General features: G+C 39.7%; 2 protein-coding genes across 2 annotated transcripts in view; one reads left to right on the forward strand and one right to left on the reverse strand.

Annotated features, from left to right (window-relative positions):
- Positions 1-24,214, forward strand: part of LOC123751393 (dopamine receptor 2) — a 251,635-nt gene that overhangs the window by 23,862 nt on the left and 203,559 nt on the right. The gene's annotated exons all lie outside the window — the stretch shown is intronic.
- On the reverse strand, positions 11,962-13,751 carry LOC138370578 (fap1 adhesin-like). Its single transcript, XM_069334970.1, has 2 exons — positions 13,307-13,751; positions 11,962-12,353 (listed from the first exon to the last, which is right to left on the reverse strand). The coding sequence occupies exons 1-2, from the start codon at positions 13,749-13,751 to the stop codon at positions 11,962-11,964; spliced, it is 837 nt and encodes a 278-aa protein (XP_069191071.1).

Raw genomic sequence — 24,214 nt, forward strand, 5'->3', positions numbered from 1 at the left:
TAGCACTTGAAACAGCTGCAGTCTACCGATGGGTACAGGGGCAGGCCACTGAGGGAGCCCTATTTAGAGCAGCAACTTAGACACGTGCAGCCCAACACAAGAGGCAGCAGGAGCCAAACACAAGAGGCAGCTGAAGCCCGACACAAGAGGCAGCTGCACCTCACCACAAGAGGCAGCAGGAGCCCAACACAAGAGGCAGCAGGAGCCCAACACGAGAGGCAGCTGAAGCCCAACACAAGAGGCAGCTGCACCTCAACACAAGAGGCAGCAGGAGCCTAACACGAGAGGCAGCTGAAGCCCAACACAAGAGGCAGCTGCACCTCAACACAAGAGGCAGCAGGAGCCCAACACAAGAGGCAGCAGGAACCCAACACAAGAGGCAGCTGCACCTCAACACAAGAGGCAGCAGGAACCCAACACAAGAGGCAGCAGGAACCCAACACAAGAGGCAGCAGGAACCCAACACAAGAGGCAGCTGCACCTCAACACAAGAGGCAGCAGGAACCCAACACGAGAGGCAGCAGGAGCCCAACACAAGAGGCAGCTGCACCTCAACACAAGAGGCAGCAGGAACCCAACACAAGAGGCAGCAGGAACCCAACACAAGAGGCAGCTGCACCTCAACACAAGAGGCAGCAGGAACCCAACACAAGAGGCAGCTGCACCTCAACACAAGAGGCAGCAGGAACCCAACACAAGAGGCAGCTGCACCTCAACACAAGAGGCAGCAGGAACCCAACACAAGAGGCAGCTGCACCTCAACACAAGAGGCAGCAGGAACCCAACACAAGAGGCAGCTGCACCTCAACACAAGAGGCAGCAGGAACCCAACACAAGAGGCAGCTGCACCTCAACACAAGAGGCAACTGGCGCCCAACACAAGAGGGCAACAAAGCAAGCAGAGCAAACATTATTATGGTAAACATATTCAGCCAGGTTGAATGTGTTGAAGTAAACAACACGAGAAACATTTACCTAAATGTTTATTCCCCGCATCATTATCTGGAGGTAGGGAGGCTGGGGAGATGTAGCGGCTCCGTAGGGAGGGCGGGTTAAAGGGTTACCTCTTTTCCTCCCCACAGACGTGGATTATAGCAACCTATTTTCCGAAAATAATGACGAAATGTTGTGATGCTGATTAAAAAAGTGGTCCTCGGCGCATTTAGAAAAGGGTAAGTAATATACAATTGTAGGATTTCATAGACCTTGTAAGGTTTGTGCTCTCTGAATTACCAGTAGTACAGTGCCTGGATATTTTGCTTGCTAAAGATGGAGTCTTGTACAAGTACAAAGTACTTGCTTTGTACTTGTCTTGTACATCCTTTCCTCAATAATAATAATAATAATTTATTTAGGAAAAGTACATACATAGTTGCAGAGTTACAGTACAAACATTCTGTTTGATTTAAAGATAGAGGTAGTACATACAATACCTAAAGCCACTAGTACGCATAGCGTTTCGGGCAAATCTCTAGTACTCAGTCCCTCCCCCCACCCTTCACATACACCCATACATCATACACTTCCCCCCTTACCATACACTCTCACACACATACTCACACACACAGATCTCCCAGAGGGTATAGACTCATTCCTCTCAATGTTTGCTGACGACGCCAAAATTATGAGAAGGATTAAGACAGAGGAGGACAGCTTGAGGCTTCAAGAAGATCTGGACAAGCTGCAGGAATGGTCGAACAAATGGCTGTTAGAGTTTAATCCAAGCAAATGTAATGTAATGAAGATAGGGGTAGGAAGCAGGAGACCAGATACAAGGTATCACTTGGGAGATGAAATACTTCAAGAGTCCGAGAGAGAGAAAGACCTGGGGGTTGATATCACGCCAGACCTGTCCCCTGATGCTCATATCAAGAGGATAACAGCAGCAGCATATGCCAGGTTGGCTAACATAAGAACGGCCTTTAGAAACTTGTGTAAAGAATCTTTCAGAACATTATATACCACATATGTCAGACCAATCCTGGAGTATGCGGCACCAGCATGGAGTCCATATCTAGTCAAGGATAAGACTAAACTGGAAAAGGTTCAAAGGTTTGCCACCAGACTAGTACCCGAGCTGAGAGGTATGAGCTACGAGGAGAGACTACGGGAATTAAACCTCACTTCGTTGGAAGACAGAAAAGTTAGGGGGGACATGATCACCACATTCAAGATCCTAAAGGGAATTGACAGGGTTGATAAAGACAGGCTGTTTAACACAAGGGGCACACGCACTAGGGGACACAGGTGGAAACTGAGTGCCCAAATGAGCCACAGAGATATTAGAAAGAACATTTTTAGTGTCAGAGTGGTTGACAAATGGAATGCATTAGGAAGTGATGTGGTGGAGGCTGACTCCATACACAGTTTCAAGTGTAGATATGATAGAGCCCAATAGGCTCAGGAACCTGTACACCTGTTGACTGACAGTTGAGAGGCGGGACCAAAGAGACAGAGCTCAACCCCCGCAAGCACAACTAGGTGAGTACACACAAGTTAGACCTCTTCTAATCCTTCTTAGTTAAATGAGAGTGGCAGGTCGTGCTCCCAATCTACCCTATACCCCTCCTCTCCACACACTGGTGTAATAGGATCATGCGTATTTGCTTTTTTGTGTCAGCTGCTTGACTTTTTCAATATACATTTCTCTTCCTGCTGGTCCACTTTGAGTTGCTATTTGTATTTTCATTAGAATTCTTTAGAGATCTTTAATTAAGATTTGGTATATAATGCAATATTGTTTCCGATTTTAAGATATATTTATGTAAAACAGACAATGAATCTTATGATCTGTCTTATATATGATTGGCAACTCTTATAAATGATTGGCAAATCTTATAAATGATTGGCAAATCTTATATATGACTGGCAAATATATATATATATGATTGGCAAATCTTATAAATGACTTGGCAAATCTTATAAATGATTGGCAAATCTTATATAAGACTGGCAAATCTATATATATGACTGGCAAAGCTTATATATGATTGGCAAAGCTTATGAATGATTGGCAAATCTTATATATGATTGGCAAATCTTATCTATGAATGGCAAATCTAATTTTATGATTGCCATATCTATCTTTGATATATCGACCAATGAGAGAGTAATTACATTGTCCTCTCATTGATTGTGACTATCGTATGACATTAATAGACGAGCGATAAATAGATAAATAGACGAGCGGCTATTTAACATTTAAAAGAAAACATTATAATATTAGCAAAAGAAAGACCACATGGTTCCTAGCCCATTAACTCCAAGACAATCACGATTACACTGTCACAAAAGATATTGATATGGAGGAAAGAGCTGTTGATGACCGAACCCCACATCATTAGATGAAGAAACGAAGCTGTCGTAAGATGCTGAGAAAAGCCGAGATGAGAACAGCAAGGAGATGCGGAACACTCTTCCGTCTCCTATCGCCCTTATCTGGACATTTCACAGAAATATATATACATGAGCTGCATTATTATGTCCAGGTTATGTAGGTTCTGCAGCATATATTATACGAACAACGTATTCCCTTGGTATTGCACTAGGCCCTTCTTACTTGAGTACTCTCCATGGCTGAATATAATCAGCCATATTCTAATATTCTCTGTGTTCTATATATCTATGAATTTTCTTGAAATATCTTCAGAAGGAAAGAAGTCTTTTTGATCTTGTACTCGGCACATGACTTCAACATCCTCTGTATGCCTGAAGTGTATGTTTTGACTAGCTGTTTTCTCTCCTGTGACATAGTAACTGTTTACTGTTTTCCAAGTCGTCTAAGAGTGCTGCAACTGTTTACAGTTCTCTGGCACAGTAACTGCAGCCGGTCATTTGTCTATGAAACGTCTATGCATTAAACCGTTCAAGATCTTCTTGTTACTGTGCTAGGAACTCATCGAGCGACATTTTACATGACAATGATCTGGGTTCAAGTTCAAGTATGTTTATTGAGACAAGAAAGAAATACATCTCAAAGGGATAGAGTAGCTTAGGCTATTTCTACCCCTCCCAGGATCTGGGTTGTGTTCAAAAGCCATCTTATTTTTATAGTAAAACCTCAATGAATTAAAGGTGTGAGTTGGCACTTGTAATGGAACCCAAATGTGACAGAAAAGACGAATTATTTGTAATGAGACAACATTGTTTTAAATAGCTGTCTGTTACAAGGCTTTGGTACTCGTGTGTGTGTTCAGAAAATACTTGTTCATGAGTAAAGGAACAAGGATATGTTCAAGATTCTATTGTTAAGACATTGGTGATTCTCAGGAGTCGCCTTCTCATTGGCGAACTGAAATCAGTGTATTGAACAGGTTACATGTTATTTATTATGCATCTGAGGCAATATATGACTGGTGATGTGACTTGCACGTGTTGCAGATGTCAAACGTTAATGGCGTTTGGAGCCTAAATGTTTTTCATAGGTGACATATGCAAAATATTCAGATACAGGCTTTGGTTCCTGAATGTGTTACACATGTTATATGTTACCAATATTGGTACCAAGATGTGTAGCAGAGGTGACAAGTTGCTGTTGATGGTGGGGGTTGGGGGGAGAGGCACCATGACTGAGGGAACACACACATGGTGTAGGGGGAGACAGCATTACAGAGGGAACACAAATGGTGTAGGGGATACACCTTGACGAAGCACCAATGTGGTAAGTGACACAGCATGGCTGAGGACACATAACCATCAACACAAAAAAAAATGTATCAACTATACATCAACTATACTATACAACTATTTTGTATCAACAAAAATGTAACTATACTTCAAATGATGATTTATTAGACAAAATACACTGTCAAAAAACAATGAAATAGCTGACAAGTTATAAAGTCAAGGTCCTACAATTCAAGGGTAAAATACTGTTCCCCTCAGAGGTAGAATTTTGTTTAAAGTTTACGAGGGGAAATATTCCAGGTGTTGATTATAAGGTGGGGTAGAGGGTGGGGCTTGGGTTGGGTCGAGAGGTTCCCTGGGTCGATCTTGCTCACAATAAATAACGCAGGCGGCGTTACCTGGGATTGAATGGCTACCATGATGGCTACCAACGACCCTAGAGAAGGTACGACTTCCTTGTCCCTTTTGTCCAGCCTCATTCGCATCTCCCATTTCCGTTTGAAGATGATGGTGTTGTTACACTGATGTCATAGTTCCAAGCTTTAATAATTGTAATATTAGTAAAGAATGACACTTGCGATATTTCTTAATATGTAAACTGTTTTACCTACAATTTATATATATATTTTTTAAATTATACAACCCGGAATATGTATTTCAAATTAATTCTAGACATTGTTTCTGTCTACTGATATACGAAAGTTTAATGTCTTAAATTGTTTGAAGGTTATAGGGAATTTTTGCCAAGTTAGACGTCAATTTAGAGGCATGCAGCCATATCCAAAATAGAAACCTTTCTATTACACATCGCCCTTGGCAAGGATAATGTTTCTTTCATTTACAAAATAGTATAATCATTTCATTATAGTCCATATGATTTATGGACTATAATGAAATGATTCAAAAATATTTTCTTGCTATAAATAAATAAATATTACATAGGTAAAATTTAAATATTATTTTAATATAATTTACAAAAATATAATTTGAGAAATTAAAACTTCTCTTCTGCAGCGGTTTAATGGCAGATTAATTAAATCCCTCGCGGCACACCTTGACAGACCTTGACAGACCTTGACAGACCTTGGCAGACATTGGCAGAGATTGAGAGTCATTGACTATTTGAAATATATTTTATAAACATTGACAGACCTTGACAGATCTTGAACAGACCTTGACAGATCTTGACAGACCTTGACAGATCTTGACAGATCTTGACAGACCTTGACAGATCTTGACAGACCTTGACAGATCTTGACATACCTTGACAGACCTTAACAGACCTTGACAGATCTTGACAGACCCCTGATAGACCCCTGACCGGGTTCAAATTCTTTAGGGGGTCAAAAGTTTTAGGATATATATGCGGAAAAACACATGGGAAAAATAGAGAATGTTAAACGTGTTTTCGGCTCAATTCGCCTTCATCGGAGCAAAATAGAATGATTTTATGTAAATAACGAATGTGATTTTTTTACATGTGGTTTTTCTGCATACTTGGATCACTGTTTTTGTGATCGTTGTTGTGTGTATATATATATATATATATATATATATATATATATATATATATATATATATATATATATATATATATATATATATATATATATATATATATATATATATATATATATATGTATATATATATATATATATATATATATATATATATATATATATATATATATATATATATATATGTGTGTGTGTGTGTGTGTGTGTTTGTGTGTGTGTGTGTGTGTGTGTGTGTGTGTGTGTGTGTGTGTGTGTGTGTGTGTGTGTGTGTGTGTGTGTGTGTGTGTGTGTGTGTGTGTGTGTGTGTGTGTGTGTGTATTGGCCGTATAATACAAGAGCACAGCCAAAGGATGGGTCGTTTCCGTTTCATGTCAGCTCAACTTCAATCACCTGTCAAATGGTTCACTCATTCCAATGTTGGAATGCGCAGCCCTCCAATTACTTGACATGCGTAATTTTATTGCACATAACTCAGCTCCGTCTCACAAACATTGTCCAAATTCTCTTTATTCCAGCTGTTTATAAATGAAATATACTTTAGTAACGGCTCACAACTGCTGTAACTCGAGTTTTTCATGAAAAAGTCTTCGTTCACTTCCAATATTCGTCTTGCATCTCTAAATGTTTGGTACATATATTGTAAAATAAATTCTCACGTCATTGTATATAGTAAATGCGTTGTTCTTCAACAAATTTAAGAGACAATACAACTAAGCAGGCGATGAGTCACAATAACGTGGCTAAAGTATGTTGACCAGAACACACACTAGAAGGTTAAGGGACGACGACGTTGCGGTCCGTCCTGGACCATTCTCAAGTCATAATGGACTTGAGAATGGTCCAGGACGGACCGAAACGTCGTCGTCCCTTCACCTTCTAGTGTGTGGTCTGGTCAACTGAATACAACTAAATTCAAACGAATACAGTTGTATTCATTTGAATACAACTGCTACCTTTTAGATATATATATATCCACTCGGGACAAAATTTTGAAGTTTGGTATAAAAGATTTAGCGCCGAAACAGAGGCGAAACTTGAATATATATAAATTTTTTACCGGTTATTTACCGGTTATTTTTACCGGTTATTTATTTATTTTTTACCGGCTCACAAATTTCGATCGAGTTAAATGAACAAATCCACAAGGGACGTGACGAGGATTCGAACCTACGTCCGAGAGCATCCCAGACGCTCGATCGAGTTGTTAGTTTGAAAGAAAGATATATTATTTCCCTGTGGGGGTCCCCCTTCAGGGGCAACTGGTGACTAAATCCCCACCTTTTCCAGCGACATGTTTATTATAGTGACGCTGGGACACTCAGAGAGAAAGATGGAATTTGGTAAATTCATGATTTATTAAGTAACTGTTGTATTTGTTATTGTATCTGTGATGTGTAATTCGTGCTTTTTATGTAACGGTATCATTCCTTAATCTGCCATGTATAAGTCCTGTTTTGTAAGTAATGATTGTATTAGTTACTGTATTTGTGATGTATTATACAGACTCTTAAAGCCTGTTACACACAGAGATCACACTAACGTGATGCATCAAATGAACAAATCCACAAGGGCAAATCCACAATTTTACCCTGTCGTAGCTCAGCCGATTAAGGCAGTGTCTGGGATGCTCCTGGACGCAGGTTCGAATCTTCGTCACGGCCCTTGTGGATTTGTTCTTAAAGCCTGTTCTTTCGATCTGCCATCTTGATAAAAAATTGCAATTATGTTCCCTGACCAGAAATATACGAAAGCAAGCAACCCACCTCACCTATCGAGGCCAATATACAGAACACGTCAATATTACAATGCTAAAATTTATACTAAAACGTCGCATTTTTAACGCATTACCCGATTCCGTAACACAATTCGGACGCATGAGGTGCGAGGGAGAGGTTGTGTTCATGGTAACTTCCTGTCATTGCCATTGACACAAGGGCGAGATATACATATCACAAGAGGATGGTCAAGTTCAATGAAAATTTAATTGGAATTTCATTTGTTAGGAATTTCATTAAGGAATTTCTAACAAAACACAAGCACGAAATGGTCAATACAACATTTTTTATTTGTTTGACTTGTTTGTGCAAACATAGGACATGATCACAGAATCAATTCCAGTAGCAAGTCCAGTTTTCGCGTAATAGCGAAGCGGATTAAATGGGCGGTAGTGAACCTACTGAAGCACTAAGCAGGAAGGAGAATTTTTGAAGAAAATCGCTCCCTCTAAAACTTTTATCATTTCTAGCACAGATAACTGAGGTCAGCTGCTGCCTCAGAGGTATATAAGGGTTACCAGAGCTTTCAGAAATACACGGAGTTAGCTAGTTCTTCAGAGAAACACAGGGGTTACCATAGCCTTCTGAAATACACGGAGTTAGCTAGTTCATCAGAGAAACACTGGGGTTACCATAGCCTTCTGAAATACACGGAGTTAGCTAGTTCATCAGAGAAACACATGGGGTTACCATAGCCTTCTGAAATACACGGAGTTAGCTAGTTCTTCAGAGAAACACAGGGGTTACCATAGCCTTCTGAAATACACGGAGTTAGCTACTTCTTCAGAGAAACACAGGGGTTACCATAGCCTTCTGAAATACACGGTAGTTAGCTACTTCTTCAGAGAAACAGGGGCTACCAGAGCTTTCAAAGATACACGAGGTTAGTTTATAATATAGAGGAAATATAATTAGATCTTTAAAAGGGTTGAGGTATGACGATTGGCGAGGAATGAAGAGAGGCGAGACGTGACAAGGTGCCAGGCATGAGGGACGAGGTATGAGTGACGAGGCATCAGTGAGGCATAAGTAGCGAAGCGCGATATATGAGACGTGAGCTATGCCAAGGAGTGAGGCATGAGAGGTGAGGAATGCCATGGGGCGAGGCATGATATCCATGGCCTGAAACGTGAGGCACCAAAGGCAGTTTAAAATACAATGTCTCTCCCTGTCATCTGTATTTCGGGTTCCAGGGGAAAAATCCAACTCAGATTTCCGAGAAATAATTATAGGTCAAAGGTGAATAAAGTTCCCTTTCGGGAACCAGATAACGTTTAGGAGTGTAGAATGGAGCTGAAAACACAGTCGACTTATTATGAAAATTTGTATAAAGACGGAAATAATATGCAATTGTGCCTAATCTAAGTAGTTCAATCAGGTCTTATTACCCTGAGATTTGTGCTCATATTCACTACCACACAGGACAGAGGATCGTACATAAAACACTAAAAATCTGAATTGTAATTTCAGCACATATATTTCTATGGTTTACAACGCGGAATAAATTCTAAACAATATTCTCACTTGAGGTAATTTAACATGAGCTTAGTTCGACATTCTTTGTTGTAAAGAATACAAGTGTAGCAGTGCTTGAGTAAGAGTTCCTCTTCACTGTTCTTATTTCACTGCTGTTAATTGCCGGTTCTCCAGCACAGAGGAAGGCAGGAGAGGCGGCACTACTGAAGAGATTCAACACTATTAAATTATTTTTAAGACTCTGTGAAAAAATATGAATGTTTACATCCTGCAAGAGGTAATTACAGCGGCAAATGTAAATTTTACGAGCACTCTAATATTAAATTGCTGTGTTATTTTTAAGGTCACACATGCTACAAGAATTTCCAAGAAATATGGAACTATACCGCCTGGCTGATATATAAAGCTCTCGGGGGGACTCAAATATGTGATTAAGACACATATTTGCTATGGGGCGACACATTAAGACACATATTTGCCATGAAACCGAAGTTCAGTAGAACTTCGGTTTCAACTCTTTTACCCTGTCGTAGCTCAGTCGATTAAGGCAGTGTCTGGGATGCTCCTGGACGCAGGTTCGAATCCTCGTCACGGCCCTTGTGGATTTGTTCATGTGATTAAGACACTCGATATCTGAGCTGGATTCTAAGCTTCTCCCAGACACTTCTTGCTAGATCTTTTGACTGGACGTTCAAAGCCTACTTTGTATTTTTACTATTAAAATGTGTGTTTGTGTAAGAATATATTTAAATATATTTATTCGTAGTTTCGTAGAGCTACGGGGTGTTTGAATGATATCTCGAGTCTTGGCTGTGTGAAGTATATGGTGTTATCATGATGTCTCTATTCTTAGCTGTGTGGGCTATCTGGCGTTATCATGACGGTTCTACACTTAGCAGTGTAGCTGTCTGGTGTTATCTTGGCGTCTGTAATCTTAGCTGTGTTGGCTACCTGAAGTTATCTTGACATTACAAGTCTGAACTCTGTAGTCTGCCTGGGGTTATCTTGTTATCTCAAGTCTAAGGTGTGTGTGATATCTGGTTATATTTGACGCCTCTGTTCTCTGCTATGGGATGCCTGGTGTTATCTTGAAGTCACTTCTCAGTCATGATCACCTAATATTATCTTTACGTCTCTTGTCTAAGATGCGTGAGATATCTAGTGTTATCCTGACCCCCTCAAGTCTGAGCTCTGTAGGTATAGATAGCCCTTGAGAGCTCTGACAACACATTAAATGACAGAAAAAGAGGATAACTTTCGAGTCATTAATTCGTGAACTTTCTTTTCTAAGAAACTTACAGAAGTAAGCACGATTGACTGGGTCAGTGCTGGAGTCCTGCAATGTTGTCCACCCAAGAACAGTGACCTCTGCAACACTCCCCCTCCCCCCCCCCTCCCTCCCTTGCAACAGTGTTCTCAACACGGTTGCAGAGGCATACCACCAACCAGCCCACTCCCACCACTAACACCAACCAGCCCACTCCCACCACTAACACCAACCAGCCCACTCCCACCACTAACATAACTCTTCCATAATCACCAGTGCATCCTGCGGCTTCAATATCGAGTCTGACAATATATTATGATGACGTCAATATACTTTACACCATATGCGCGTTATGTGTTTGTTCCATATGTGCTTGGGACAATCTAATTCTTGTATTTTTGCCAGTTTGTTGCATTTGGAACGCTCTCTCTCTCATCCCATGTATTACAGATGTGCATCTGGATATTTGTTTATATCTTCGTAAACTTTTGACAGTGCTTATTGATGTTAGTATGTGTGGTTTCGGGTATAATTTCATTGCTTCTCTGTTTATATTCCACGAGGGGGACACTTGAGAGTGATCTTGGGGCAAGGCAAGGCGTCTTGGAATCTCCTTGCGGTCTTCATGCAATTAAATGCTCTGGTCAATATATACTTACCAAGATAAATAAATGGGTGTTTGAGAGACAAAAGTCAAGTGGAGATACAAGCAGAGATTAAAACAGTAATATTGATCCAGGTTTCTTTATTAGTAGTAGTATTATGTTTGTTAATTATAATATAATGTTTATATCTTTGTTTTATATTCAGGAACCGTTGAACCAAAGGAAGATGAATAGGTTAAATGTTGTTTCAGTTCTTGGGCCCTGCCTCTGGGTAGCCGTGTTCGAAGATGTTCTCTCAAAGTCCATCACTCACTTTCTAAATTCCTGGAGCTGATTCTCTTAGAATGCTTCTCTTGTCACATATATAATATAAATTACTGACAAATCATGCCAACTTTAGCTATAAGACTAGGATTAATCGGAGGATTTACTCAATGACGAAACCTGTTCATCTTTATCCAGTCATAGTGATTTAGTTTATATTTATTGAACAGTTTATGAACTCCGAAACACTATGAAGTCTTATAATAATAATTACCTTAGGTTGTAAAGTTTTTAGGCTCGTATAATAAATGTAAATAAAGCGTCTATAATTAAAGAAAGATGTAGATGTTTCGTAAATTGCTTGGTGAATGTTGACCCCTGAATTCTGTCTCTGTTGCTGATCCGTTGTTCTGCCTCTGTTGCTAATCCGCTATTCTGCCTCTGTTGCTGATCCTTTGTTCTCCCTCTGTTGCTGATCCGTTGTTCTCCCTCTGTTGCTGATCCGTTGTTCTGACTCTGTTGCTGATCCGTTGTTCTGACTCTGTTGCTGATCCGTTGTTCTGACTCTGTTGCTGATCCGTTGTTCTGCCTTTGTTGCTGATCCGCTATTCTGCCTCTGTTGCTGATCCGTTGTTCTCCCTCTGTTGCTGATCCGTTGTTCTGCTTCTGTTGCTGATCCGTTGTTCTCCCTCTGTTGCTGATCCGTTGTTCTGACTCTGTTGCTGATCCGTTGTTCTGACTCTGTTGCTGATCCGTTGTTCTGACTCTGTTGCTGATCCGTTGTTCTGACTCTGTTGCTGATCAATTGTTCTGCTACTGTTGCTGATCAATTGTTCTGCCTCTGTTGCTTATCAATTGTGCTCGATACTGTTGGAGTCTTATCTCTGGAAGTGTTTTCTCACACGCAGTCTTGAGAAGGGCGCATCTTGGAACAACCTCCTTCTAAACAGCCCATCACTAAACCATTGGCTAACTGATCGTTAAAGCAGCAGACGCCTCCTACTTCATTCATGAATGAAAAATATTTTTACGTGTAAAAGTCGTTAAAAAAACATTTTACACGACTTGGCACAGCCCGTCCTCGTAAACACTGGCCAGATACTCGTTTATTCAACAGTCAAGGTGAATAAAGCCGACCAGCCATGCAGGTCGGCGTTCAATCCCCGACTGTCCGAGTGGTTGGGCACCATTCCTAACTCCCCGTCTCATCCCAAATCCTTATCCTGACCCCTTCCAAGTGCTATATAGTCGTGATGACTTGGCGATTTCTCCTGATAGTTCCAGTCCCTTCAGCAGCCAAACTCCGTGTTTATGAATTGAAATCTGTTTACACATGACTCACGACTGATGACTTTCGAACATTTCTACAACATTGCTTTACTGCCTTTCTACGTTCGAATCTCACCATAAAGGCTTCAGTATATACAACAAATACCAATACTTGCCACCTGAACCAAAGCCCAAACCCAAACCAATGCCTAAGAAAAACATACAAATTCAAATGCATTGTGATAGACGAGCATTTGTTTAATTCACAGTATGTTAAAATTGATGAAATTGATGAACGTTTTAAATATGATCAACCTAGGCCTAATTATATAAACAACAACAACAATAATAATAATAATAATAATAATAATAATATGCTAGAAAATTTTGGATTTATTTTTTACACAACGGCTGCACCCTGCAGGGTCATGACCTGCGGGGTCGTGGCCTACAGGGTCGTGATCTGCAATGTTAAAGTGTTTTGTCAATTGCTTCAGTAATCTTACGACTAATTGCTTCAGTAATCTTATGACTAATTGCTTCAGTAATCTTACGACTAATTGCTTCAGTAATCTTACGACTAATTGCTTCAGTAATCTTATGACTAATTGCTTCAGTAATCTTATGACTAATTGCTTCAGTAATCTTATGACTAATTGCTTCAGTAATCTTACGACTAATTGCTTCAGTAATCTTATGACTAATTGCTTCAGTAATCTTACGACTAATTGCTTCAGTAATCTTACGACTAGTTGCTTCAGTAATCTTACGACTAATTGCTTCAGTAATCTTACGACTAATTGCTTCAGTAATCTTACGATTAGTTGCTTCAGTAATCTTACGATTAGTTGCTTCAGTAATCTTACGATTAGTTGCTTCATTAATCTTACGATTAGTTGCTTCAGTAATCTTATAACTAATTGCTTCAGTAATCTTACAAAAGTGCTGCATAACTGAGTGTTGACTCTCCACTTAAGCACTGTCTCCCTCTATTGCTCACTGGATGATGCACTTCACATGTAATTAAAGTTCCCAACACATTTGTAAACAAATGTTCTCATGAAAATATGACACGGTGTAAACAAAAGTTTCTTCCTGCTCATTAAGTGTTACTTTACTGACTGACCATCCATCCAAAGTATATTAAATTGCTATTATTTCCACCAAACTTTGCTTTGACCTTTGTCTAAGGTAGTTTAGACAAGTTTTGAAGGTTCCTGAAGGTTAGTAACTTATAAACTAATGTGCCACAACTCTAGATGAAACATATGTATTCTTCAGGTACCTTTAAGATGTCTTCCTTAAGCAGTCTAAGACAAAGTAAAGTCTGAGAAGAATTATAGCCATTTTCTATATTTTTAAGATATAAGCAATTAGGAAAATGACCCTCTCTACCCAGGATCATAAACTTTGTTAAACTTTGTAATACTCTTCACAATATTTATGAGGTATTATTAATTTATGAGTATACACCGAAGTGATGTTAGTTATAATTTTAGTAAATTTTGAATAAATTTATTTTATATAGATTACTTTTTCAAAGGCTCAAATTTAGCTCCAGAAACATTCATGTAAATACTGATTAACGTTTTAAAATTGGTTACTGACTTCTGTGATATTGTAACATCAATTTTCATTGGACTCATTTAAGATGTCCTGTATTAAATCGTCAGGAGAACAAGGAATGGAGGCATATATCAATGATTGTTAGGAGAACAAGGAATGGAGACATATATCAATGATTGTTAGGAGAACAAGGAATGGAGACATATATCAATGATTGTTAGGAGAACAAGGAATGGAGGCATATATCAATGATTGTTAGGAGAACAAGGAATGGAGACATATATCAATGATTGTTAGGAGAACAAGGAATGGAGGCATATATCAATGATTGTTAGGAGAACAAGGAATGGAGGCATAGATCATTGATTGTTAGGAGAACAAGGAATGGAGGCATATATCAATGATTGTAAGGAGAACAAGGAATGGAGGCATATATCAATGATTGTAAGGAGAACAAGGAATGGAGGCATATATCAATGATTGTAAGGAGAACAAGGAATGGAGGCATATATCAATGATTGTTAGGAGAACAAGGAATGGAGACATATATCAATGATTGTTAGGAGAACAAGGAATGGAGACATATATCAATGATTGTTAGGAGAACAAGGAATGGAGGCATATATCAATGATTGTTAGGAGAACAAGGAATGGAGACATATATCAATGATTGTTAGGAGAACAAGGAATGGAGGCATATATCAATGATTGTTAGGAGAACAAGGAATGGAGGCATAGATCATTGATTGTTAGGAGAACAAGGAATGGAGGCATATATCAATGATTGTAAGGAGAACAAGGAATGGAGGCATATATCAATGATTGTAAGGAGAACAAGGAATGGAGGCATATATCAATGATTGTAAGGAGAACAAGGAATGGAGGCATATATCAATGATTGTAAGGAGAACAAGGAATGGAGACATATATCAATGATTGTAAGGAGAACAAGGAATGGAGACATATATCAATGATTGTAAGGAGAACAAGGAATGGAGGCATATATCAATGATTGTAAGGAGAACAAGGAATGGAGGCATATATCAATGATCGTTAGGAGAACAAGGAATGGAGGCATATATCAATGATTGTAAGGAGAACAAGGAATGGAGACATATATCAATGATTGTAAGGAGAACAAGGAATGGAGACATAGATCAATGATTGTTAGGAGAACAAGGAATGGAGACATATATCAATGATTGTAAGGAGAACAAGGAATGGAGGCATATATCAATGATTGTAAGGAGAACAAGGAATGGAGACATATATCAATGATTGTAAGGAGAACAAGGAATGGAGGCATATATCAATGATTGTTAGGAGAACAAGGAATGGAGACATAGATCATTGATTTCAAAGAATGTTCATATCTTCAAAACAAAGAGAGACAATCTAAAATGATAATTTAAGAATTTTTTTCTTTTATATAACGAGTTTTCGTTACACTACACGAGGGAGTGTGCAGATCAAAACTAAACAAACAAATTAACAAATCAAATCAAATTATTAGCAAATCAAAACTAAAATCAGTCAAATATGCAATGTAAACTCAGGTATATATATTGCGAATCATCAAATTGCAGTTCAATGCAGTTCATTGAAAGTTAAAGTTAATCATATTTCCAATTTACCTTCACATGTAATGAAAACTTTTGTGTGTATGTTATATCAGAGTTATTCATTCCGTTTGTAGCTAACTGGAATATTAACAACAGATACAATATTATACACATCAAATATTATGCAACATTTTACAAAAAAGATGCAACAATAAACTCAATAGATACAGCATTTTACAAAACAGATTCAGCATTAAACACAACTGATACAGCATTAAACCCTGCAGTTACAGATTAAATACAACATATACAGAACTATACACAACATATACAACATTAAACAAACCAGATACAGCATTATAAACAACAGATGCATATCTACATTTAAAACAAACAACGTCATATATAGTTTACATTTGACCCAAAAAAAAACCATACACAAGATAAGCTACACAGAACCCAGAAAAAACAGCACTAAACACAGGACATGCATTTCCTGTGTATTAGAAGAATATACGCTAGACACGACTTCCATACGTTACAAAAGTATAGTCAACCTCGTGAAAATACACTAGCATACATGTACTCAAATCAGTCATCCATACTTAAAATACATTTGCTGGAACGAGGACAAAAATTTAATTCCAGATATATTTTACAGTGCAATATATCGTTACAGTGTTAAATAGTTCTATTCCAGGGTGTTTACAGTATCCGTAGCCTGGCTGAGTTGCAAGGATTGTAGGAGAGATTCAGGTGCAAGTATTGCAGAAGAGGTTCAGGTGCAACTATTGGGCGCCGAGGACCCCGGTGCGGCCAATATTATGTGGTCAGCGAGATTCATCGGGTCTCCCCTTTCTCGCTGTCACATCACTACCTTGACTCAAGGGTCTCTTAGAAACGAAAATCAACGTTTTCTACAAATTGGTTGATTAGGTTAGGTGGCTGGCTAAGATCAATCTCTACTCTCCAATAGTACATCTCATTTTAACGTATAAATCCCCCCGAAACGGCCAAAATATGATGTTTTATAATGATACAGGCTTTGACAGCAGTAGGGCACAAAGGTCAACAACTGTATTGAGGTACATTGCACGAAATACATTTTCTCAGAAGTTACAGGTTGAGGGCGCAAGACGCAGCCCCTAAGGCTTTCCCAGGCGGATATGACCACTGCCCGAGACCTGACGTGTGTCGATGACTTGTCCAGCCCCCCCTCCCCCCCTGGTGTCCAGCCCCGGCCTGCAGGAACGTGAGGCTCGGGGTATAATAGCCAGTGGTCCCCCAGACGGAAATGATACGAATTGGTAAACGCAGAATACATGGTGCGGGTTTCTGTTGGTGTTTGGCTTGAAGGCTTCCACGATCCGAAGGGTTATTAATGGCACGACAATAGCTTACTGAGCCAACAGCAAGAATACTTGATGTCTACACACAGTTCAAAGCAGTTTACAGGTCAAGTATGTACGAGGTGCAGCAGAATACACATGGCAGTGTTTACATTTAGTTCAGGAATCTGTACACCAGTAGATTGTGGGTTGAGAGGCGGGGACTAAAGAGCCGAAGCTCAACCCCCGCAAGCATAACTAGGTAAGTACTTAAGATTCTCTTCGGATTATCAAGCTTTCCGCTCTCAAAGGAAATATGTAACTAGTATGCAAGAAACTTACACAAATAAATGGACAGATTACATGAAGAAAGTTTAAAAAAGTTTGAGACTACCAATTACTTCATAAATAAATAAGAATTCTGCGAATCATATAGTTATTAACATGAAACTAACTGCAGTGAAAGTTTGAGAATATCTCTAATATAATTCAGAAAATAACAATTAAAAAAAATACAGAATTTAATTGAAAATTATTTTTACCACATAATTTTTTTCATAAAATCGTGAGAACGTAAAAAATTGTGATGACCGTGACACTCGCCAGAGGCCTGTTGACCTCATTAGGGAAAGATGGGGGTGAGGAGGGGGGGGGGGGGGCTCATTTACATAATTTCAACTCACTCATAAACCCATCTAATCTATTCTTGAGACTTGTTGAAGAGTTAGACTCCCTATAATGGTTCCTCACAGCCCATTCCTCCCATACATAACCTTGAGAGGTTATGTATGGGAGGTTATGCATGGAAGGTTATGTATGGCAGCCCTTTCCTCCCATCCATAAACTTATTCATAATTGTCTATATCTTAGAGTTGTTAAGACGTGATCCTCACTGTGTATTCCAGAGATCACTATTGGCAGAATTCTCACGTCTGAGAGTTCTAAAAGAAGTCTTGAAATGAATTTTACGTCAAAAAGCACTATATGTTAATAATTTCAATTAATAAATATAAACTGGCCTTATTTTATCTAAACCGCCATACAATGTATATATTCATGGGGATTTATATATGCATGTCGGGATATATATATATATATATATATATATATATATATATATATATATATATATATATATATATATATATATATATATATATATATATATATATATATATATATATGCTTCTGAACTTAATTTAGTCTTGGACAATATTCAGTATATACAATCATTTGCTGGTAGATTAGTAGATTTTTATGATGTTGTAACCCATCAGTTCTTGCTAAGTCTTAAGGCCAACATTAAATCAAAATCCATCATACCAAATTGATGATCAATGGCACCAAACACTGAGGAGGAGAGTCAACCACACTCATCAATCTGGGTGGATGAGATGCAATCACTCACACCATCTCGATCAGACAGTTGCCGAGCCAAACTGTCTAAACGCCAATTACAGAACCTGAAACACATGACCGAGAAATACACGTGTATCCAATTAGTCGCGTATACAGTAATAATATTACCAATTCAAAAATAATAATACCAATTATTAATAACAGTTCAAATACCAATTTCGACGCTCATGCCACTCGAAATACGCATTTTCACAACAGCCTGGTTACAAAACTACACTGACATATCGACAATTTAAAAGCCTTGCATGGTTAATAGCACGCAAGTTAAATAGAAATATTGATAGATAAAGTATAGAATATAGAGTCCCTAAGTTGTTTAATATAACTATACAGAAAAAGTGGAGTACTAGTCTCTAAAATATAATAATAATAATAAAACAATAAATAATAATTATGATGCCATAAAAAAGGGGAAAAGGGAGAGGGGAGAATTATACCTATGGATAACACAGGTCGCATGGGTTTTTAACCTTACCAAAGACACTTAAAAAACCCTAAAAAACATCCCAAGTTTTTTTTAATTACTTCTGATTTCTTTTTTCTTTTAAACAAACTAGATTTTTTTTAAACCACATTCCTATACTTTTACTAATATATATATATATATATATATATATATATATATATATATATATATATATATATATATATATATATATATATATATATATATTTATATGTATATATATATATATATATATATATATATATATATATATATATATATATATATATATATATTTATATATATATATATTTTTGGGTCAGCGGAGAGGAAGGGAGAAAGGGAGGAATAAATGAAGGTAAAGAAGGATGTAGGGAGGGAAGTAGGTAAGAAAGGAGGAACAGAGGAGGAGTATTTGTGATTTGGAAGGCTGGTAGTAGAGCAGGATGAGAGGGGGAAGGGAAAAAGGCAAAAAGGAAGTGTAAGAGGGCGGGAGGGAGAGAAAGAGGAAGTGAGGAAGGGAAGGAGGAAGTGCAGAGTGAGAGACAGAGAGAAACATGGATTGAAGGAGGTATAGCGAGGGTTAAAGGTGGTTAAAGCAGGGTCCTAGAGCTAGAACTCGATCCTGCAGGCAGTAATAGGTGAGTACACACACACACACACACACACACACACACACACACACACACACACACGCACACGTAAACACACACATCAGATCAGAGAAATGGCTCCTGGAATTCAACACGAGCAAATGTAAAGTTATGGAAATGGGACTAGGAGATAGGAGACCAAAGGGACAGTAAACAATGAAGGGGAACAGCCTACCTGTGACGACGCGTGAAAGAGACCTGGGGGTGGACGTAACACCTAATCTATCTCCTGAGGCACATATAAATAGGATAACGACAGCAGCGTACTCTACACTGGCAAAAGTCAGAACATCATTCAGAAACCTAAGTAAGGAGGCATTTAGGGCGCTTTACACTGCCTACGTGAGGCCAGTCTTAGAGTATGCCGCCTCATCATGGAGTCCCCATCTGAAGAAGCATATAATGAAACTGGAAAAGGTTCAGAGGTTTGCAACGAGACTCGTCCCAGAGCTACGAGGGATGGGGTATGAGGAGCGCCTGAGGGAACTGTGCCTTACGACACTAGAAAGAAGAAGGGAGAGGGGGGACATGATAGGAACGTATAAGATACTCAGAGGGATTGACAGAGTGGACATAGACGAAATGTTCACACGGAATAGTAACAGAACGAGGGGACATGGATGGAAGCTTGAAACTCAGATGAGTCACAGAGATGTTAGGAAGTTTTCTTTTAGCGTGAGAGTAGTGGGAAAATGGAATGCACTTCAGGAACAGGTTGTGGAAGCGAATACTATTCATAATTTTAAAACCAGGTATGATAGGGAAATGGGACAGGAGTCATTGCTGTAAACAACCGATGCTCGAAAGGCGGGATCCAAGAGTCAATGCTCGATCCTGCAGACACAACTAGGTGAGTACACACACACACACACACACACACACACACACACACACACACACATCATTCAGAATCTTGTACACCACATATGTAAGACCAATCCTGGAGTATGCGGCCCCAGCATGGAGCCCGTACCTTGTCAAGCACAAGACGAAGCTGGAAAAAGTCCAAAGGTATGCTACTAGACTAGTCCCAGAACTAAGAGGCATGAGTTATGAGGAAAGGCTACGGGAAATGCACCTCACGACACTGGAAGACAGAAGAGTAAGGGGGGACATGATCACAACCTACAAAATCCTCAGGGGAATCGACCGGGTAAACAAGGATGAACTTTTCAACACTGGTGGGACGCGAACAAGGGGACACAGGTGGAAGCTGAGTACCCAAATGAGCCACAGAGACGTTAGAAAGAACTTTTTCAGTGTCAGAGTAGTTAGCAAATGGAATGCATTAGGAAGTGATGTGGTGGAGGCTGACTCCATTCACAGTTTCAAATGTAGATATGATAGAGCCCAATAGGCTCAGGAATCTGTACACCAGTTGATTGACGGTTGAGAGGCGGGACCAAAGAGCCAGAGCTCAACCCCCGCAAGCCCAATTAGGTGAGCACAATTAGGTGAGCACACACACACACACACACACACACACACACACACATACACACACACACACACACACACATACACACACACACACACACACACACACACACACACACACACACACACACACACACACACACACACACACACACACACACACACACACACACACACGTAAACACACACACACACACACACACACACACACACACACACACACACACACACACACACACACACACACACACACACACACACACACACACACACACACACACACACACACACACACACACACACACACACACACACACACACACACACACACACACGTAAACACACACACACACACACACACACACACACACACACACACACACACACGTAAACACACACACACACACACACACACACACACACACACACACACACGTAAACACACACACACACACACACACACACACACACACACACACACACACACACACACACACACACAAACAAACAAACACGTAACAAAAATCCTTTGACGGCAGTGCTGGAGAAGTTCTTCCATTCATCCTTCCCTGAGGATGAGTGAAAGAACTTGGCCTGGACGGTAGAGCGATAGTCTCGCTTCATGCAGGTCGGCGTTCAATCCCCGACCGTCCAAGCGGTCTAGCCACCATTCCTTTCCCACCGTCCCATCCCAAATCCTAATCCTGACTCCTTCCCAGTGCTATATAGTCGTAAGGGCCTGGCGCTTTCCCCCTGAGAGTTCCCCTTCCCTTCCCTGAGGATCGAAACCGGATTTATTATTATTATTATTGAGAAAATCCGCAAGAGCAGTGATGAGGGATCGAACCCATGACGATGGGAGTTCCCACGTACACGTTTCTAGCCACTAGACCATGACATGCATGTCGTGGTGTAGTGGCTAGCGCGTGTGCTTGGGAACCTCCACCGTCAACGGTTCGAATCCTGATTACTCTCTTTGAATTATTATTATTATTATTATTAATATTATTATTATTTGTTTTATCTGCATTTTATTGTTATTATTAATAACTTCTTCGTCACTAGTCGATAAAAAAGTATTTTTCCATTGAGCTCTATATTTTTATCATTGCATTTTGGCTTCCTCAAGACACTGCAGACACTGCAGGAGGGAGTCAAGACACTTCAGGCACTGTAGGAGGAAGCCAAGAAACTTCAGGCACTGCAGGAGGAAGCAAGACACTTCAGGCGCTGTTGGAGGTAGTCAAGACTTTTCAGGCACAGCAGGATGAAGTCAAGACCCTTCAGGTACTGCAGGAGGAAGTCAAGACACTGCAGGCACTGCAGGAGGAAGTCAAGACACTTCAGGCACTGCAGGAGGAAGTCAAGACCCTTCAGGCACTGCAGAAGGAAGTCAAGACACTGCAGGCACTGCAGTAGGAAGTCAAGACACTTCAGGCACTGTAAGAGGAAGTCAAGACACTTCAGGCACTGCAGGAGGAAGCCAAAACACTTCAGGCACTGCAGGAGGAAGCCAAGACACTGCAGGAGGAAACCAAGACACTGCAGGTATTGCAAGCGGGATGAATGATACCTGTTATAAGGTATTAGAAACTCATTAAAGAACCATAATATATAACTATGTGAAGTTCATTACCTTCTTATGATTAATGGACTCTAAGTTATTAAACGATGAGAATACTCCTCTAATGCTCGAGTAAGCCAATGCTCCAGGCTGACCTTAACAGCAACGTTGATCATCAAATATCGCTGTGAAGCCCTCAAGCCTCTCATAGTGTCAAACATTACAAGAATGAAGTATAAACGAGAATGAAAGCTAACAAAAATCTATGTGAAGGAAGTCAATTTAACCTTGACTTCCTTAACCTTTACATGAATGAAGTATAACGAGAATGAAACGCTAACAAAAATTAGAAAGTCAAGTTAACCTTATTTGTGGTTAATATATCAGTGATTTCTTTCGCTGAAGGCGAAAGTCGTCACCTTCAGTCGGCAACTTCATTCGTTATAGACGAAGAAAGAAGCGGCTGAGGGTGAAAATGTTAGAGTTGGTAGAATTCGTCTTGGTATATAGGGGCCTGACAGCTGAGTTGACAGCGCTCGGGATTCGTAGTCCTGAGATTCCGGGTTCGATTCCCCGGTGGGGGGGCGGAAACAAATAGGGCGGAGTTTCTTTCATCCCGATGCGCTTGTTCATCTAGCAGTAAATCGGTACCTGGGAGTTAGATAGCTGCTACGGGCTGCTTTCTGGTGATGTTGATGCCCGAAACGCTTTGCGTAATAGTGGCTTTAGGCATTGTATGTACTAGCTCTTATCTATAAAGCCAACAAACTTTGTAAAATCTCTTTATGTATGTACCTTTGCCTAAATAAAAATTATTATTATTATTATTATTATTATGTATAACAAAAAAGGCCTGGTCGAGGACCGGGCCGCAGGGACGATAAGCCCCGAAATCATCTCAAGATAGATCTATAACAATTCAGGATGGAAGCGACAAATGAGTAAAGGATTTTCACAGTCCTTATCACAGTAAATTAAGAACATTTGAACCACTACTTTTGAGACCGTTCATTTATCCGGCTCTAAGAGACTTAATACATATGCGTGGTAGTCTAAACTCCACATTGTTTAAGTTAGGTAGTCACGATTAGTCATATATATAGATTATAGATTCTTATAGATTGTTGACCAGACCACACACTAAAAGTTGAAGGGACGACGACGTTTCGGTCCGTCCTGGACCATTCTCAAGTCGATTGTGTGATCGACTTGATTGTGATCACACAATCGACTTGAGAATGGTCCAGGACGGACCGAAACGTCGTCGTCCCTTCAACTTTTAGTGTGTGGTCTCGTCAACATACTTCTGCCACGTTATTGTGACTCATCGCCTGCATTCTTATAGATTCTTAGAGAGTCTACCTACTCACAGGCCAGATGTCATTAACAGGACTATTACTTAGCGATCTGCTGATTGGAGACGAGTATATCCCACCTGTA

The sequence above is a fragment of the Procambarus clarkii genome, chromosome 4 (assembly GCF_040958095.1).
Source record: "Procambarus clarkii isolate CNS0578487 chromosome 4, FALCON_Pclarkii_2.0, whole genome shotgun sequence".
NCBI lineage: Eukaryota > Metazoa > Arthropoda > Malacostraca > Decapoda > Cambaridae > Procambarus > Procambarus clarkii.

Excerpts from the sequence above, each read along its gene's own strand:
- LOC138370578 (XM_069334970.1), bottom strand. The coding sequence starts at position 13,751 with ATGCAGCACTTTTGTAAGATTACTGAAGCAATTAGTTATAAGATTACT. Across the intron at positions 12,354-13,306 it reads GATTACTGAAGCAATTAGTC|CAACAGTAGCAGAACAATTG; the intron begins GTAAGATTACTG and ends ACAATTGATCAG.